Source organism: Microchirus variegatus, assembly GCF_963457635.1.
Source record: "Microchirus variegatus genome assembly, chromosome: 8".
NCBI classification, from domain to species: Eukaryota; Metazoa; Chordata; class Actinopteri; order Pleuronectiformes; family Soleidae; genus Microchirus; species Microchirus variegatus.
Genome location: NC_139809.1, coordinates 9,354,572 through 9,374,459, shown reverse-complemented (window position 1 = coordinate 9,374,459; position 19,888 = coordinate 9,354,572). Strand labels below are relative to the sequence as shown.

Genomic DNA, 19,888 nt, shown 5'->3' with positions numbered 1-19,888 from the left:
TGTTTTCAGAATATTAGAGAGCTCACACTCCTCTTTGATTCACTGATACCACACGTATTAGATTGCAGAAGCCCGTTTAAGCTCAGTTTGTAGGCTCCTGTTTTGCGACTGCATTCAAGTTGTGTTTAATTGACATTTAGTTTAAAAATCAACAACGATTATATAATTAATTCTTATTGAAAAATAATTTCAGCTGTGTCTATTGTGGCTTTTTTTAAACTTCCGAGTGGTGCGCTTTACAAAATCTTACCATCTTTTACTGCAGCGCTTCTTTGTGGTGTAAATGTGTGTTGGCGCTTTCATATATTCGCTCTCTGACGACATCTAGAGCCAGACGGCGGTAGTGTCTGCTCAAATAGGCGTTGCTAACAGCTAGTCTTAATAATATAAAGTGTACTAGCTGGATGAGGTAGTCCAGTCCATTATTTGACATAGACATGACTCATTCGTGTTTACATGTATTTAATGTAACTGAGGTGTAAGATAACTCTGGTCGATACTATTCCAACACTCCACCTTAGTGGTGGCGGCGGTATTTCACCTTAATACGGGTTGCCACGCACCATAAAACGGGAAAGAAGAAGAACCGCGTGGTTGAGCGAACACCTCCCAGCCAGACGGTGGCGGTAGCGCATTCTAAACGAGAGGAACCGTCGACCGTTTAAATGGTCTTTGTTTTGGTTGGATCATTCCAGCCCCGTCTGCCTTTTCTCTCTCTCTCTCCTTTTTCTTACAAAGAACAAAATGTATGAAAGGTAGGTTAGCTTGATCTTATGTGTTCATGTGTCGGAAATGCATCGTCTTCTCTCCACGTCCGAGATTTGCAGCCGCGGGACCGATGATTGTTGTTGTTAGCTGACTGTTCGTCCACAGCTCCTATCATCTTTGTGCCAGCAGTCAATGAAGTGTTAACGTGCTTGAATGTCCACAGCTCCTGTTTCCTCATGTGTAGACAGACATGCTCCATCCAATAGCATAGTAAATATTCATGTTATTCAAGTAAGTCAACTGAAAAGATGGAGGAAAACCACTACACGTCGTCATTGACGGTTCCTACGGATTATTTTCAGCAGTGGTGAGTGAGTTGGTGATGGAGGTGATGCCAGGTCTTACATTTTTTTTCATGCATGGGATGGAGGAGCACAAATCCTTTGACATATCATACCTCATGCATTTTATACTTCGCCTTGTAGCAAGTGATACCAGTAATTATCAATGGTGATGAAATGTTCCTGTAAATGAAGACAAAATGGCCATTAATAGCTCTACACACCCGGTGTTGTGTCTCAAGAAATGTAATAATTCACTACAGTAAAACAGAAATCTTATATTTTCATAATCAATCTCAAACTTGCATATGAGACGTTGGAAGATTCAGGCTTTTTAATATGAGGATTTTATCTCCTGTTTTTGCTATATATGATAGCAGATTAAATATGTCTGTTGTTCTGACAAAAGCTTACACCTTTGGTGATGTACCGATATCCGTGAGTGCTCTGGCCAATAATCAATACCGATATCTACATCTTTCCTTTTGCCTAACCGCAGAGGTCATTTAGTCTCTTCTGTTGTGAAAATGTTTTTCACATTTTACATACTCATTTTGCAGCAGATGTGGATATAAAATATCTTCATTGTGCAAAATAATATCGGTAAGGAGCGCTAGCATAGAAGTCAAGGAGGTAGCAGCATATTCAGCCTACTATTTTCTCATTCGTCGTATCATCTGGGAAGGGGGGGGGGTCTTGGTGTGTTTGCCGATATCCGATAATATACTTTATAATATTGATAATATCTACCGATACCGATATCGTACCGATAATATCGTGCATCCCTACAATTCATTGACTGAAAAAGCACTTGGACATGGCAAACATTTGCTCAGAGTCAATACACTCTCCTCACTTGGAAGGCTAACATTTGTTTTCTGCACCTGTATTGTCAAAGACAGACAAATGTGGCCAAGATAGATAGAAAGATAGACAATTGTGTATATATATATATATATATATTATAACCCCTTACCTTACATTACTAACCCTAACCCTGACTATACATAAACATGACAGTATTAATTCTGGACTTTAAACATATTTAATTATAAACTGAATACCAGTAGAAACTAAGTAAAATCAGGTGCAGATTAATTGATAATGATCTAATATTCATGTACGGTTCTACTGTTGAGCCTGGTGCTGGTTTGCCACATTTAAAGGGATATTACATGACATTGTCACTTGCTACAGACTGCACCTGCAGAGGCTTTTACTCCGCAGATGCACTGCAGGCGGTAAATGAACTCTGCACGTGTCTCAACGTGTAGTCGTTGACTTCATGTCGGTCACAGTCGCTGTGTTTTTGCACATCCTGTTGGTTGCTTGTATGTCTTCATTAATGTATGGACAACACTTCATGGAGACATGGATTGGTGGAACAAACACACGGTCTCTCAATCGTGGTTCCTGGAGACCCACTGGACCAGGATTGAGAAACCCTGTCCTAGGTTACATACACAGACCGGATCAAACTGATGAACTGTAATGTAAATGAAACATCAACGCATGCATGTTTTCTCATCTATTTCTTCATGCACTGAGCACCAGAAACAATCTGTCTTCTTGCTGTCTGTGGTTGAGTTTTTTATATTGTAGCTTCGATCTCCCTTCACCCTTTTACCATGTGTTATACCTCCTTCTCCTCTTCTTAATTTCTTTCATGCAACTTCTCCTCTTCTAGGTACCAGTCCAGCCAGCAGCATCCCGAGGCACAGCATGTTATGCCGTATCACAACATGGGCTATCACACAGAGGGTCCCAGAGATGAGCCGGTCATGGCTGAGCTGTCCGTCCACCGGGAGCCGTCTTTTTACCAGGAGCCTTTTTACCAGAACTGCCAACCAGCCCAGAATCACTATCACGAGCAGATGTACCCACAGAACGCCACGGAGCAACAGCACCATCTGACGACACTGCACCACCCTCAACATGCGATACAGCAGCAAGAGCAGAGCTTGCAGCACCAGCCTCAGCCTGCTGGTCCACCTCAAGGTATTGATGATGATGATGATGATGTAGCCATACTCGTTCTGTGTTGTTTATTGTCGATGTGGCAGTTTGAGCCAAGAAGCGTGTCGTACGTCAAAATGCTCCTCCTCTCGCTCCCAGCTGTGACACCAGTGAAGAAAAAGAGAGGCCGACCTCCGAAGCAGCAAGCCGAGGAGGGCGAGATGCCGGACGAGGAGGAGGATGAGGCCGAGGCGGCCAAGAAGGCTAAGAGGGCTCTCAATCGCTTCAACGGCATGACGGTGGCTGAGGTTATGGCCAGAACCTTGCCAGATGTTATTACCTTCAATCTTGATATTTTGATAGTGAGTTTACAATTTACCTGTTCAGAATTGATTATTTACGACTACCTGTGACCCTTACACAAGGTCAAAGTGATGCATTTGGAAAAAAGCTGTGTTGCAGTGTATTAAATGGTGAGAGGTTTCAGTCACAAAGAACTGTAGTATGTAGGACTGCTGTAATGGTAACCCCTTCATGTTTCTCCTCAGATTGGAATTAATCCAGGACTAATGTCAGCCTACAAAGGACACCATTACCCAAACCCAGGAAACCATTTCTGTATGTTGAAACACAATTTCATTACTGACTACAGTAAATCCATGCCAGTCTTCATGAACCCTGTTGGACACAGTGATTGGTCATTCATTGTGAACGTTATTTTGTTATGCAGTTTAAAATGTCTGATATGTTGTAACACTCAAGCCATTGAAGCAGCCATAAAAATGGTGTCTTGGGTTTGAATATTATTGTTTGTGTGAGCAAGGTAGACAAGAGGATACATAGTAGACTTTTTAATGGGTCAGTAAAGGGCATTAGCAACATTTTAGCGGCCAATGAATAGTTTGTAAATGTCAAATTGTGATTTATCCGTTGGCCAAAGCTGTTAGCTTCTCATTACGTAACAGAATTAATCTGGAAGAACACCTTGTCCATCTGTGTGTGCCTCTGAAGTTGTGTCGTTTTTGACTGTGTCCATTTGCTCCATACATTTTGCAATCTGTGCAGGGAAATGTCTGTTTCTAGCTGGTTTCACTGACGAGCAGCTCAGCTACATGCACGACCAAAGCCTGCCGGAGAATTACAGCATCGGCTTCACCAACATGGTGGAGAGGACCACGCCTGGCAGCAAGGACCTTTCCAGGTGAGCTGATTGTTGTTTTTTGTAAGAACATGATGCGAATGGAAGCTTCTAACGTCATCAACGCGACAGAACTTCTTTGTGAAGCTTGGAAAATAGCATTGTGTTTGTTTTAGTAAGGAGATTCGTGAAGGTGGTCGCCAGTTACTGGAAAAGCTGAAGAAATACAGGCCTCTGATAGCAGCTTTTAACGGAAAAGGTATTTATAGTGTACTTTTGTCCGTTTACATGACATATTCATGAAGATGTGTTCAATTGAGATATAAATATTTATTTTGGCAGGTATTTATGAGATATTCTGCAAGGAAACCTTTGGTGTGAAGGCAAAGAATCTTGAGTTTGGTCTGCAGCCCTACAAAATCCCAGAAACTGAAACGGTATGAAGAAGAAGAAGTACATGAATTATATTTTCTGTAAAAAAAAATTAATACAAGCGACAATCCTCATAGCGCGTGCTTCCTTTCTCTAAGGTGTGCTACTTGATGCCTTCATCGAGCCCTCGCTGTGCTCAGTTTCCCCGAGCACAGGATAAGGTCCATTTCTACATCAAGCTGAAGGAACTGAGAGACCAGATTAAAGGCTTGGTACCAAGAGAAGAGGTGGAAGAGACGCGTTACTCCTTCGATCTGCAACTAGCTAAAGGTAAAACAATTGGTGTAATTTTTTTAACTGTACCTACAAAGAAAATACACATTTGTGCCTGAAATTAAATATAACGTTATGTCTGATAATTGTGTTCTGCAGAGGATGCTAAGAGGATTGCAATCAAAGAAGAGCAGGTGGATCCAGAATATGAAAGAGGTGGTGGTGTAAAGCAAAGCAACAACGTACCCAACTGAAAGAGACCTACGAGAGGGGAGAAACAAGCCTTTTTACTGTAGCACAGCGGTAGTGCGGTTACTGGACGTTCCTAACAACTGAAATATTCGGAAAACTTTAAATGTAACTGTAATTTTTTTTACCACCAATATGGATTACCATTGGTTGAAGAAGTAATCAGACCTTTTACTTCAATAAAAGTAAAAACACCACAATAAATTAAACACTTCACACTAAAGTCTTGCATTCAGAACCTCACAGAAGTAAAGTTGTGTCCATTTCATATTGGATTATCATGGATTTTCATGTAGCTAAATCAAATGATACTCATTTTAAATAATTTCAAAATCACACATCTGCATTTAGCCTATAAGATAAAAGGAATTTATATATAGATAAAACAATGCCTTCTATCTTATAGGGTATTGATGCATTTTTAAATCCATGATCTGCAAAGTTGCAGTTTTTAGATGTCAGAAAATGTAGCCTGAAATGAAATGTAAGTACAATAACTACAAATTGTACTATTTGACTGCACTTCATCGCTGCTATAGTTACTTTCCACCACTGTAACAGATTACCAAAGCAAGGTACAAGTCTGTTTTGTTCTTTCTACAGTAGAGACAGTTAAATAATAACCATCAAGAATGGGGGAGAAAAAAAAATCTAAAAATGTTAAATGTTACAGTTTGCAGCAAAAAAACAAAATAATAATAATAAAAACTGCTGCAGATCTTTTTAATGTTTTTGCACGTGTTTATGGACTGGCTTCTGCTAGCTGCTTATTTAATTTTTAATGTGGTATCTTGCATCGACACTGCAGTTGGAGGTGTTTGTTGAATAGATACCATTTATAATGGCTACAAGATGCATCCGTGAGAGGAAGAGGAGAGTTGCACTGTTCCAGAGATGCTGCAAACAAAAAAAGAAAAAAAACTCACACATTCACAGATAAAGGACAGATATCATTTACATGTTTTAACTCCAAAGCAGACTGTGCATGTTTGTGTTTCTTTTAATCACTATTTATTGCATTTTTATGGTATTTGAGTCCAGTGACCTATTTTTGTATTTTGAAAGAATGACACATTTTCTGATTTAGCAGCTGTATAAATATGTATTTGTACTCTAGAATTTATAATCTGTTATTACAGCTATTAAATCTTTTCTAAAGCTGACACATTTTCTGTCTGATTGTCTGAAGTCTTTGTCAAATGTTGAAGATCTCAAAAGGAAACGCTGCACTCGAAACCACATTCTCCTCTCAGAACAAAGTCCTTCCAACATAAGCACTGATGTAATAACTGCTTTTATGTTTTGCCATCAAGTGACATAATCAAATGTATCCAAGCGTGTGGAAATATATTTCCTTTTTCTGAATCTGGTGAATTTGTGTTTCAGTCCTGAAATGCCATTTACAGCACTTTGATAATGCGGCACAAAACTCAGAAAATCAGTGCACCGATACAAAACTTAACAAAAGAAGCATTCATTAGAAGTCACTTTAGGCTTTTTTTGTTTATTCTAACACATGATTGGAGTGCTGCATTTGCATCAGTGAGACGAGAGCTCATTGTTCCTAGATGATTAAAGCTGTGGTTGGACATTTTGTGAAACTAATTTGGGTTATTTCAGTGGAACCGATGGAACTCTCAGAGTTTTGAGTCATGATGTCAATGCATTTACTTCTGGTTTTCAGCATTTTGTGCAGTTTTATTTCTGAGTGAAATGGGAAAAAGTGTAATAAACAAGCACCAGCTACTGTATGTGGGTCTGGAGATAAAATGCATTTTTTTAAAAGGATGCTGGTACACTGAGTACAACCACTGGGTGGTAATTCTCATTTCAAATGATTAAGTGATGAAGTACCTAGCTGATGTTTGATTAGATCCATGGTTCTCAAATTGTGGTACATGTACTACCAGTGGTACGTGAGCTTCCTCTGGTGGTAATTGGTTTGGAATTGGAGTTCTGACTGGAGTTCTGACTGGAGTGTGGATAAAATTTATCAAATAAAAATAATAATAATTAGCATCTTTTTATCTCTTGCTCCATCTTAATCTGATTTCCCCATACCAGTGTGTGAAGTATAATGTGAGTAAGATGAGAGAGCAAATTCCCTTATTGGGAATAAATCAGAAAACTTATTTACACCACTGTATTTTAACACGATAATGGTGGTATTTTTCAGTATTTTCTCAGGTGGTACTATTGTTATTAAAAGTTAGATTAATATAGTTTAATGGTTTTAGTACTACGTGCTGAATAAGTTTAAAGGGAAAACAACGTTGCTATGCAAAAACAAACAAATAAATCGAGGGAAAACTGCGAACATTACATTGTGCTAGCCAATAGAAAGCAATCACGAGGAGTTTAAAAGTCGAGCAGCTCATACCAATTCAACAATGGGTTATACGCGGTTGTGTTTTGTTGCGATTTTAGAAAGCACTTTCCATTTTGAATGCCAAATTCAAATATATATTTTAAATACTTTATTTTATTATTATCCGCTCTATAACCTGCTCATTTTTATACATGTATATTCATTATAGAGAAATAGTTTTCTTTATACATCCCTATGACTCCGACATGAGCTCGCCCGGTGTCAGAGTTGAACAGCAGGGCTGTCATGTCTTTGTTGCACCTCTAGAAGACTAAAAGCCTCGCATAGATGGAAAAATAACAAGTTATATTTATAGAAGAGGCAGATTTCAACCTGATCCACAACAGGTACGTGTTGAGTTTGCACATATATACGCCGTGTGTGTGTGTTTACAGTTTCTCCGCGAGAAATCTTAGTGCAGGCGAATCAAACCATTCATCCATGCTAAGTTAGCTGAGCACTTAGCACCCGGCTAACATTAGCTGCACTTGTGGCAGTGCTCGTAAAACAAACCAGAATAATAATATTATCAGCCGAGATACGACACATTCAGAGTGGAGATTAAATAGATTTAATCCATCTTTACCTGCCAACAGTGCACTCGAACGCTTTTAAGATACGGCAAACTTAAAACTTTGGAATCCGGGTTGTAGCTCATGTTAGCTAAGCATTGTGTTTCTCTCCAGGATTTGGTGTTTTAGATAATATCTCATGTATTTTTCATATGTTTTACTGTTTCATCATCATTTAAGTTGTATTTTGTTTTGCCCCCACGTTGTGGTTTCTCTTTTGTTGTTTATGTAAACAGTTTGTCGTCAATACGCTGCCACATGCGTTTAGTTTCACACACTGCCACTGACTTGATATTATGCTAAACCAATTGTGCATCACCCCAACACGCAGATTGGCTTATTTAATAAAGTCAAACCACCCCCAAAAGATGGAAGAAAAGCTGAATGGATCACTGCCTGTTGTGTCCCCGGAGTATCTTCACCAGTGGTGAGTCTAGTCCCCCTCCTCACCACCCTCAGTGTGTCCACACAGAGACACAGTATTACACCAGAGCTCTGAATGGCAAAGTGTGATGAAAATGAAATTAAAGCATGTGCACCCAGCTGCTCTTTCAACTCTTTCTTTCACCCCTCTTTTTTTTCACTTTATGCCATTTGGAATGTAGCTTCTGTTCTATGATTTACAGTCACTGTGTTTTTTCATTTAACAGCTGAATGGTATCGCAAACTAAACTTAATGAATCTCAACATTGTTGAATGCAAGCTGAACGTGTGGGTGAAAATACACTTCACACATCGGATCCCTTTTTGTTTGATATGAATAATATTGAGTAGGGCTGCATTGATTACTCAATTAATCGATAATTGCTCTGTAATGATGTAATCTTCATCTATTTTGATAATTGATCAATAGGTTTGAGTGTTTTTTACAATTTTTGCCTTCTTAAATGTGAATATGTTCTGGTTTCTGTGCTCAATATGACAAAGAAATCATTAAAACAGAATAATTGTGATTCGGGGACAAAACAAGTACTCGATTAATCAAGAATAATATTTAAATATTATTGTTAGTTGCAGCCCTAATATTTAGCTTATGCACTTCTTAAAACGGTTACAGTTAAAGCAGGCCTATAATATATTATGATAAAACCATAGTCATAAATATATGCGATACAATCAATAAATACATGTTACACTGTTCAATCTAACCCTATGTTCATTCCAATTTCATTGGGGAAAAAAGCACCTCAAACACCATAAAATGTTTTCAACTTAATAACTAATAACTAGGTAAGGCTAAACTAAGTCAGATAATGGAAATGAACCCAATATTTAGGATGCATTGACTTGTGACAAATTTGGAAGTAACAAATTTAATTTCACAATTTCACATGTCATAATAATGAGATCCACTTATATTTTGTAATTTTTCTTCTCCAGGGTTCAGTCTGCGCAGCAGTTCCATGCTCTCCAGGCACAATATTCAGGCTACAACTCCAACCATCAGTATCAATACCCAGAGGTGCAGACAGAAGAGACAGCCATGGCACACATGGCTAATCCAGATGCTATGATGGATCAGCAGGAGCCTGCTAACATGACAAAGGGTAGATGGCATGTTCACTTGTGAATAAAACATGGTCTTTGTATGTGGTACTGGGTTGTGGGTTTAATTGAAATATAGTTGATTTGTGTAACTCACCGTGAAGGCAGTCTGAGAGAAGGGTGGCTTGATTCGTACTGTTATTTATTTTCTTTTGGTATCTTCCTTTTGTCCTCCTGTAGCTCCGGCCAAAAAGAGGGGCAGACCAGCTCAACCCAAGGAACCCAAGCCACCCAAACCACCAAAGGTACCTAAGGCCCCTAAACCCCCTAAGGCACCGAAGGTACCAAAGGCTCCAAAGCCGCCAAAGGACCCAAATGCACCGAAAGCCAAACCTGGTCCAAAACCCAAGAAGACCACTGAGGCTCAGGCAGATGGTAAGCAGGAGAAGATTGACGAGAGCTTCAAAAAGGTGAAGCGGAAAGTCGACCGCTTTAAGGGAATGTCAGAAGAGGAAGTCATGAAAAAAACCCTACCAGATCTGCTGGATTACAACCTCGATTATGTCATTGTAAGTCATTGTTTTTGTTTTGTTTTGTTTTCAGTCGAACTCTGCTGTTTGGAATAGATTTGAATTTCTAAGTATCAAAAACATCTGCCATTTTTCTTTTAGATTGGTATCAATCCAGGGCTGATGGCAGCTTTCATTGGACGATGGTTCCCAGGACCTGGAAATCATTTTTGTAAGTCACAGAAATTTTTGGGTGAAAAAGTTCCTGTGCTAGTCTATAAGAATCAACAGAGCAAATAATTATGTTTCAGTATTTTAGAATGTAATTGTGTTACTGCAGTTCTAACATAAAGACAATGCACAGAAAAGCATCATCACAATATGAGAGTGTTGCTGAGTGTGCAGAGATGAATGATCAGTTACCTTCTGATTTCAGGGAAGTGTCTCTTTCTGTCTGGATTTACTGAGGAACAGCTCAACCACATGCATGACACCACCCTACCAGTCAAGTACAAAATGGGCTTCACCAACATGGTGGAAAGGGCGACACCAGGGAGTAAAGACCTCTCAAGGTAGAGACGTGCGGTCAATGAAGCTTGGTTATTTGTTTTTTACATGGCTAAATTATAAGTTTTGAGCTTTTGAGATTAGATTTTAGTTGCAACTCTATTGTCACTATGTTTTTCTTCATCCTAACAGTAAGGAGTTGCGTGAAGGAGGCAAAATTCTCACAGAGAAGTTGAAAAAGTTCAAGCCACTTATTGCTGTTTTTAATGGAAAATGTAAGAACTTCCCCACCACAGCGTAAAAAAGGTTACAGTGTTTTCAAATCACTAAATTGATCAATCTAACATTCTCTGTTTGTTTTCTTTATTTTTTCAGGCATCTATGAAATGTTCTGCCGAGAGATGTTTGGTAAAAAACCCAAAAAACTTGACTTTGGTTTACAACCTCACAAGATCCCAGACTGTGAAGTGGTAAGACATTTTATGCCACATTATACATACTAAGAATCAATATTCAATATTCAATATATAGAAGATAGCTTCCAGTGTACCACATCTGGGCAGAACTTTTAATCATAATTACTGTTTTTAAAGAATTTAAACTGACCATTGCGTTCCACGCACAGGCCCTGTATCTGATGCCTTCTTCTAGTGCTCGATGCGCTCAGTTTCCTCGTGCTCAGGACAAAGTTCACTTCTACATCAAACTCAGGGAGCTCAGAGATCAACTCAGGGGCGTGCAGACCAAAGCTGCAGAGATCCAGGAGGTTAACTACACATTTGACCTGAGTTTGGCCAAAGGTATGAACCACTGAAATGACATAGACATGTTTTTGTGCCCTGGCAAAAATCTTGAATTTTTTCTCAAATATTCGGAGTATCATACAGAAGTAAATGAATCAATACAAATGAGATTCTGTGTGTTTCAGTACATTGTGATAAAAATGTTTTGCATGTATTTTCCTCTTCCCTTCAACAGAGGACGCTAAGAAGATGGCAATAAAGGAGGAGAACTACGACCCGGGTTATGAAGATGCCTATGGAGGAGCATATGCAGAGAGAGGACCTGAGGGAAGCCAGGAAAAGAGCCAGACCAACGGTCATTGCACATTCTCAGCTATAGAAAACACAGGTAACAACACTGACACCTGCTGGACACAAGGGGGGAAGCAAGGGTGCAGTAAATGTGGGTCTGCATTGGTCAACAATAGTATTTGTATATAGCTCTTTGTATCATAATCCTTAAGTGCATACCATTATACAGTTTTTCTTATCCATTAGCGATAGTACCTTGTACCTAGTGCTTTTTAAGTACCTGCTCTGAAGGGGTTCCAAGCTAGCTGAGCCGATGCTAAAATGTGATGTCAACATTGGATTCTTGAGAGATTCACGCGTTAATCTCCAACATTTAGCAAGGACATTTCTAAAATCTCAATATTTAACAGAGGAGTCTGGTGTATTTAGTGATGGCATCGCTGAAAGCTGGCGATCATGAGCCCAATCACAACAGACAGTCTGCACTCTGGTCATGCAGGAAGTACTGAATTAATATTTTACAATGAACAGATTCTAATGATTCAGTACACCGAAAACGACTGCTTTGCTCGTCACTAGTTTGTGTCGCATATACAATGACGTCCCAGCAGTTTCTCATAGCTATGCTATGATGACCCTGCCCACGTCGAGGAGGTTCTACTAAGTAATGGAAAACGACATGCCTGATACCAAACTGAGTCGAGCCGAAGCACAAATATTATCTCTTTACCTCCCACTACACAAGCTTGTACATTAACACTTAAACATTTGTGGAGTTGTGTTTGATGTGTTGAGTAATTACAGGGATACTTTACTCGAAACTCTGTGCTAACCTCTGTGCGACACAGTTACCACAGTGTCTGACTGCTTGCCATCTTTGTTTAGAAGGAGCACCAGAGGCGTCCACATCTCTAACGGCAGAAGGCCAGCTTCCAGACGGACAGTGGATGACTCAGTCCTTTGCTGATCAGATCCCGGACATCAGTGGTGCACCAAAGGATGCCAGCATATGAGAAAGCCGATGAGCAGACTCTTCCACCATTTCAGTCACCTTTCACCTTTTGTGTCAGGTTCTTAGAATATTTTCATTAGTAGTGTCAGGGTGGAATATATAAATACTATATATATGGACTTTTTTTAGACATGGTGCAGAAGATTTTCTTTCTGCATTTTGTTTGTGATCTTGTATACACGTATGATCATCTCCATGGTAGTCTTTTTAAATATGTGAAATCAGGGACTTGACAATGATGCTTGACTCTCATTGGAGAAGGTTGTGTATTTAAACATGTTTGCCTCTGTGTACTGTACTGCACTGTGATGCAGCTGCAAACATTCACGGTCTACTGTCGGGAGCAGTAGATCGAACTCGAGATGTTTATTTTATAAGCTTGCTTTGACTCATCAGTGTGAGCCTATGTGATCCTCCGTGTGAAACGAGGACTTAGCAAGCATGACTATTTTTTACATTCATGGTGCTATGGACTGACCACAATGGAATGTGAACACTCGGTGAAAACCAGACTCATCGGACGAGTTTGCGGCTCCACAGAGGGAACCTGTGGCCACAAGCTCGTCGATGTAATGTTACAAAAAAAAGAAAACAGGTTTTATTTTAACCTTTATCACCTTTGGCTTTAGGATTTTTAGAATTATGTATTGTACGTTTTAATGGAAATGTCATGCACAAGGAATTTTATGAAACACTTGTCCATTAAAATGCCCTGATGATGCTTCTTATATATTTAGTGTTTTTACATTTTTGTAGACTTTTTAGCAGCTTTATTTTTTTAATTGGATAAACGTAAGTTGTGGCTGACATGAAAAAGACAAGGAAAGAAAATGTTATGTTATGTGATGAAGTCTAATCCATGATATCAGTAACAAGGTGTTCACCTTTGACCACTGGTGGTTAGATTTACACATCTGATAATGACATAAATGACAGCAATATTCCTTCTCACGAACAGAACGGCCTGCCTTTTATGAAGGCATTGTGTTTTTGCAACAACGGACAAACTAAACGTCTTTTGAGTGTTCATGCTAACGTTTTTACACAGGCTCAATGAAAACAGATCCAAGAAAAATTATTGCTTTAGACGATAAACCTGAAAACTAACTTCGGTTTTCTTGTTTATTGAAATGAATATGGATGGAGTCTTTAACCTCTTTTAATCAACTTACCTGTCAAGACATCAGCACTGCTGAATTTACCACTTATCAAGCACCTGGTCGTTTCAAAGACACAGTGCTCCCTCACTCATGTCCTTGGCACAGGACGGTGGTGGACGCCTCTCTTTACACTATATTTTATGTCAATGAGGTTTCACGGATCTGATCGAATTTTACTTTTTCCCCCAATATATTGCACTTGTACTGTGTACTGTATTGGCTCATCCCTTGAAAATCAGTTTTAGAATTTATGTATTCCACATTTTCAAAATGTTCACTCAAAAGCAAGCTATGCTCATTGAAGCTCTGTCCGTCCCATTCTTGTGAATCACAATCAAGTCAATGAGCAGCTTTTATGAGTCTTGGAAATGTATGCAGACTTCATCAGTCTGGCAGAGGCATACAGCTGATGGTAGTTCTAGTTTCTGCCTGGTTTATGGTTGAGGTTACTGTTGTCGTCCCAGTGGAGTCTATTGCTGGAACCCCGACTTATTGCTGAGGTCAAAGGTTTGATGTTATTGATGTTATCTCCCGTCTGGTGTCCGGTGTCCGAGGATCTTTTGCTGCATTGCTGCTTGGGTGTGGCTCTGGATGAAGATGCAGATAGAGACAGGAATTGTTGCCATTATTGCTCTTAATAACAAGATACTATCTGTGTTGTCAGTTTTACAGCTGTAGATTATGTGATGGTAAACAAAAGGTGTGTGCATCAAACTCATAACAACTACAGCCTCTAAAAGTCCACACTTTATTCAACAGCTTCTGGTGGTTGTTGAGTTTAAAGGCACATTAGGCAGGATATTCTGGAATAATAATTTGACATTGAATAATGTAATGGCTCAGACCTGTAAGTGTCCTTGCTTCCATTGCAGACGTGTGTGAGTGACGGCAAGAGACAAATGACTGTGTAGCCCACCTCGATGATGCTGTCGCAACACAGAGCACAATGAGAGTTTTTAAGACAGCATTAAGACAGAATTTGATTCAACATTCGTGACCCATGTTTGATTCCACCTGTGGTCCTTTGTTGCGAGTTTTCCCCTTTTCATGCTTCACTGTCTTGTCCAAAAAAGGGGGGGGGAAGCCCCCCAAAAAATCTTGAAAACTTTAAATTCAACCATGTATTTAGCATCTAAACTAACATCTCTACATACATGAAAATGGGCCACTACTTTAAGAAATTTAGAAGAGTTTATTGGCTGAAATTGAAGATATGTTTGTAAAAGTGTATAATCACTTGAAAGTGGAGGCCACCCAAGATCCCAGACCTGAGCCACGTTGGAATGGCACCATTAGATGGCACAGATTCTTATGCACTGGGCCTTTAAAGAAAAGTCTTTACCTCTTTGTGAGTAAGAGGATCAGCTCCACGGGCAGCAGGAGGACAGTCAGCAGATACAGGACCACTTTGACCGGGAGGAAGTCGGCGAACCAAGACCAACTGACACTATCACCACTCTCCCTGCAAGCCTCACACAGGACTAACACACACACACACAGAGAGAGAGAGAGAGTGTAATTATCTGTCAATATTACAACTAAATATTTAGATGTTTGACCCCAGGGAAATAGAAATAAATAATAATAGAAATAATAATTGATAACTCTTATTGTCTATAAAAAGTAAATAACACCTTGGAGTAAACTTGGTGTCTCGAGGCTACATTTTCCTGAAGATTTCCTGGCTGGTGAAGGATCCAACCAGTTCTCTCTGTGCCACGTACTTTTCTTGACTTCCGATGGGAGGTTTGCTACGACGTCCTGGTCCAGTCGGTGATCTCTCGTCTCTTGTGTTGGCTTCAGTCTGTCCAGCAGAATCTTCTCGGAGACATCTGCTCGAGTCCTCATCGACTCGCAACAAGTGGGATGGTCCATTTGTGCCACCAAACTGGGAGGACAACAATGTGTCCCGAGCAGATCTGAAAGAGACAGTTGATTATTTTTCGACTCCCATCATGAGATGAGGTGAAGAAGGTGGTGCATCTCACCTTTTTCTCTCAGGAAACGAAGAGCATCCATGTAGCCATTGTGACAGATCTCAGCCAGATTCTGTCCAGAACAAATGTAAATCATGAGTAACTTTACTCATTTTCTTGTCATGACAGAAACTCCAGATAATCAGAGTATTAAGGGAACCCAACCTCAAGTCTGGGAGGTAAGAAGGATGTACATATGCGGTGCACGTTGCCAGTGTTGACCTGGATGCTGACGTTGCCGTAGTGCACCTCGAAGAAGTTGAAGGTTCCCTCTCTGGGGCAGATGTCGCTCTCGCCAGAGAACGGAGCCACGGTGATGGTGTTTCTGTTCTCAAACAGCGGCATGTTGTTGCTCAGGGCTCCGTCCATGTAGTGCTGAGAGGAGAGCAAAGGTACTGTACATGACTGACATACTGTACAGTATCTCACCTGACCAGGCACATGCATGTCTTTTCAGGAGACATGAAAACATGGTCTGATTAAATGCAGAAAGTATGAAGATCGAGATAAGAATGAAAGATGTGATTGTGAGGAGTTTTTTTTTTTTAGTTGTTTGCTTTTAAACCAGCAACAAATTTTAAAAAGGCAGTGTAAAGTGCAATTATAGTGGAATATATAGTAAATAATGCCCAGGGTGTACTCCACCTTTCTCCCTGTGTCAGCTGGGATTGACTCCAGTGACCCATGACCTCATGAGGAGGATAAAGCAGTAGAACAAGGGTGGGTTCTCAAAGTTTTGATACCTGAGGGCCAATTTAGTAACCCAATGTTGGACTGATGGCCGCCAAAGGAAAAGTAACAGAAAGAAATCCCATTTGTAATAATTTTAATAGATTGCAGTTGTACAGTTAACACTTATTGGTCTGTATCCAGTAATGGCTAATAAACATTTAACAAGCTTAGTAGCTCCTGGATTAAAACTATCAACTGTAATTCATTGCTGGCCGCCAGAAATGTTTCTGCGGGCCGCCATTGGCCCCCGGGCCGCACTTTGAGAACCAATGCAGTAGAAGATGAATGAATGAGTAATTTTATGTATGTATGCAAAGTGCATTTCAGAGAGATATTAAACACCATTATTTGTATATAACTGTACGTTTATAAAGTCTACAACCTTTTGTGCCACAGCGACTGTTATTGTTAGTTGCTGCTTTTACATTTAACATTGTTATTTGATGCTCTTTTATGCCTTAAGATTTTTATTGAAGCAGTTTGTCGTTGTTGTATTACACAATGTCGACAACGTGCTTAAATATTGATGATTTTCTTCGAAATTCTGCTGCAATGTTTTCCTTTTCTCTGTAGATCACAGTATAAGTTGTGCCAAACATCAACTATTCCAATTAATAGAATTAATAGAATTTCAAGAATTCCGAGTGTTGGTGATTTAAAGTAAAGAACTGTGTATGTATCTACTGACCACTCCACGGTACGATGGTGGAATAAAACCACAGTAAACTGGGAAAAAGCAGCTGCACACGAGAACCTGCAAAGGGACACAATGAGAATAAAGATGATGAACAAGACAAGGTTGCAACTCTTTTGCGTTTGTGACTTCCACCGCTCCATTCTACCTGAATGAGCTCTTCTCTGCTGTCAAACTCTGACACTAAAACATTCTTCCCATCAGACATTCTGGTGAGGGACACGCAGAGCTTCCCCGAGGCCTGGAGGTGGGCGTCCTCGGGAAGTTTCTCCAGCAGGAAAACCTCCACTCTCCGCAGCAGACTGAAGGTCGGGTGAAAAACTCCCAGTGTGTGTCTTCTGGCCTCTTTTGCCATCGTCAACACATCCACACAGAACTGCTCTGTGGAGGAAACAGCAGGTGAATTTATCATACAAGCAGGATTGAATTTTTAGTTCTCTCTTTCTCTTGGTGCTGATGTGACGTAATGTATTGGTATGGTCATTGTTTCAGCTGATGTTTACTGTATCTTATCTCACTTTCATGGTTATGTATGTTATAGTACTGCATAATGGTTGTATTTCGATTGAGAAATTTGATATTTACCTCCCTATTTTCGCCCTCCCTTGCCTTCGATCCTCATGTAACATCTGGACTTTGGCCTCACTATTGCAAAGTGACTGTGCGTCAGTGAACTTGTGTGAACTTGCCTTACTTTCTTCGTTTGATCGTTTACATCCCTGACTCTGACATAACATAACCCTGGCATTTGATTTATGAACGATAACTTAAATTACTACAGGAAGAACTTGGAGTGAACACGAATTAGACAGCATCACAATTGGATTTGACTGTTAATTAAAGGTGCATTACATAATAAATCTAAAGCAACTGGCCATAAAATCCTCCTAATATGTCACAGAGACTCAGGAATAATGTTCATATAACAAACTGAACTCACCAACAACAACAGTACAGCCAAAAAATTTGCATTAAAAAAATATTTTTGTGATTTTCATTATTAAATGTTAAGAAATGAGCATAATACTTGTTTTATTATTGAAATACAACTAACATGGGTGATATTTATAAACCCTTGTTTGGAAAGCATCCAACCTCAGACCATAAATACTATGCTGCTGATGTAATGCTATAGACCGTGCCCTCTAGATTACATAACACAAAAACAATAAATAAAGGCAGCTTAAAAGACTGGGGGAAACCTTTGTTTTGACTCACCAATGGGAATCCCAACAGTCAGAGCTGCAGCAACGAGACATCCCGACGAAGCTCCACAGATTTTAGAAGCACCGTGAACTAACCGGGGCATCCGCTCCAAGACACATCGCATGGCTCCCATATGATAAATACTCCTGAATCCACAACCTGCAAAGGAGATGTTCCACTCCTCATCCCAGCAGAACGTTCTCTCTGATTCCGGTTCCATTCACACCGAGGTTGATGGAAAGTCAAGGGTTCAGCTGGTGTGCAGCGTCAGGAGGTCATGCAGGAGTTTCCACATGTAAACAACTTGTGTTATCTCCACTACAACCAGAGGTGAAATGGGCTCAGAGTCAGTTGGCTACATAATGGTGTTGCGCAACTTACTCCACTCGGATGTCACATGTGTGAAAATAGAAAACAAGCTGGAATCACCTCACACACTCTGCTGCAGTCAGGGCAGCTTAATGTTACTGTAACAGTATATTTATACACTATCTTTGGCAAAAGTTTGGGGTCACTTAGAAATGTCCTTATTTTTGAAGGAAAAGCACCCTTTTTTAAATGAATATAACATTAATTGTATCATAAATACACTCTATACATTGTTAATGTGGTAAACGACTATTCTAGTTGCAAACGTCTGGTTTTTAATGGAATATGTACATAGGTGTATAGAGGCCCATTTCCAGTGTTCTAATGGTACATTGTGTTTGCTAATCACGTTAGAAGACTACTGGATGATTAGAAACCCTTGAAAACCCTTTTGAAAGTTTTAATTTTTATTTCAAATCTTGTCAATGCCTTGATTATATTTTTTTTAAATTAATTTTGCAACTCGTTTGATAAACAAAAGTGTGACTTTTAATGGAAAACAAAAAAATGCATAGGTGACCCTACACTTTTGAATTGTAGTGTATACACATTTGTGTTTTTATAGTGTTTTAATGTTTTATAGTATCTATATCTATTCTGTACTCTTTCATAATGATTTGTTTTATTAATTCATTAATTAAAACACACATTTTTCTGTAAAATGGATGAACAAGATGAAGCAATTATTCTGTCATATACATTTAAAAGGTTTGATTTCCGGTTTGGTAAAGAAAAAAATATATGTTGATGCTGTAGATTGTCCAACGTATTACTTTATTACTACAACTGTTTGCTGTGATTATGGATGTTTATGATTATGAAAGAATGCAACAATAGATCATCTGAAACTATGCTCCACAATATTAGTGTCTAATTAGTTCCAGGGAAAAACTAAAATATGTGTGTGGTTACTGTCCATATCAATAATGAAAAGTAAATCATCATGTAGTTTTATTATATTGATCCTGCTGCTTCTACACATTGACTGGCGAGCAAAGACGCTATAATGATCTTTCTCTTCAGCTGTGTCACATTAGCTGTGCCTTTCACACTTTACACAGTAACTTCTCCATTGTTTAGTAAATCTTTGACACAGAATAAAGCCCAGCTTACTGTCTAATATTGGCCTGGATTAAGACACCACTAAACACCGGACATTTGCATTAATTTATTCAACATTTCCACTTTCTTTTCCTTGGCTACAATATTAAACAATATTTAAAAATA

General features: G+C 39.4%; 3 protein-coding genes across 3 annotated transcripts; 2 read left to right on the top strand and 1 right to left on the bottom strand.

Annotated features, from left to right (window-relative positions):
• The first annotated feature begins 729 nt into the window (after nucleotides 1-729).
• tdg.2 (thymine DNA glycosylase, tandem duplicate 2) lies at nucleotides 730-5,369 on the top strand. Its single transcript, XM_083893205.1, has 9 exons — nucleotides 730-1,075; nucleotides 2,737-3,047; nucleotides 3,165-3,367; nucleotides 3,554-3,623; nucleotides 4,071-4,206; nucleotides 4,320-4,402; nucleotides 4,486-4,580; nucleotides 4,674-4,845; nucleotides 4,948-5,369. The coding sequence occupies exons 1-9, from the start codon at nucleotides 1,017-1,019 to the stop codon at nucleotides 5,040-5,042; spliced, it is 1,224 nt and encodes a 407-aa protein (XP_083749331.1). The 5' UTR covers nucleotides 730-1,016; the 3' UTR covers nucleotides 5,043-5,369.
• A 2,307-nt stretch (nucleotides 5,370-7,676) lies between these two features.
• On the top strand, nucleotides 7,677-12,938 carry tdg.1 (thymine DNA glycosylase, tandem duplicate 1). Its single transcript, XM_083893204.1, has 11 exons — nucleotides 7,677-7,752; nucleotides 8,309-8,404; nucleotides 9,358-9,524; nucleotides 9,703-10,031; nucleotides 10,134-10,203; nucleotides 10,408-10,543; nucleotides 10,671-10,753; nucleotides 10,854-10,948; nucleotides 11,104-11,278; nucleotides 11,457-11,609; nucleotides 12,398-12,938. Exons 2-11 carry the CDS (start codon nucleotides 8,346-8,348, stop codon nucleotides 12,523-12,525), a joined length of 1,395 nt encoding a protein of 464 aa, XP_083749330.1. The 5' UTR covers nucleotides 7,677-7,752; nucleotides 8,309-8,345; the 3' UTR covers nucleotides 12,526-12,938.
• A 1,164-nt stretch (nucleotides 12,939-14,102) lies between these two features.
• On the bottom strand, nucleotides 14,103-18,512 carry LOC310930698 (patatin-like phospholipase domain-containing protein 4; the record flags this gene model as incomplete). The annotated part of the gene is made up of 9 exons (XM_083893740.1): nucleotides 14,103-14,271; nucleotides 14,530-14,610; nucleotides 15,027-15,165; nucleotides 15,319-15,603; nucleotides 15,673-15,733; nucleotides 15,826-16,035; nucleotides 17,081-17,146; nucleotides 17,235-17,467; nucleotides 18,305-18,512. The coding sequence occupies 9 exons, from the start codon at nucleotides 18,510-18,512 to the stop codon at nucleotides 14,103-14,105; spliced, it is 1,452 nt and encodes a 483-aa protein (XP_083749866.1).
• Between the last annotated feature and the right edge of the window lie 1,376 nt (nucleotides 18,513-19,888).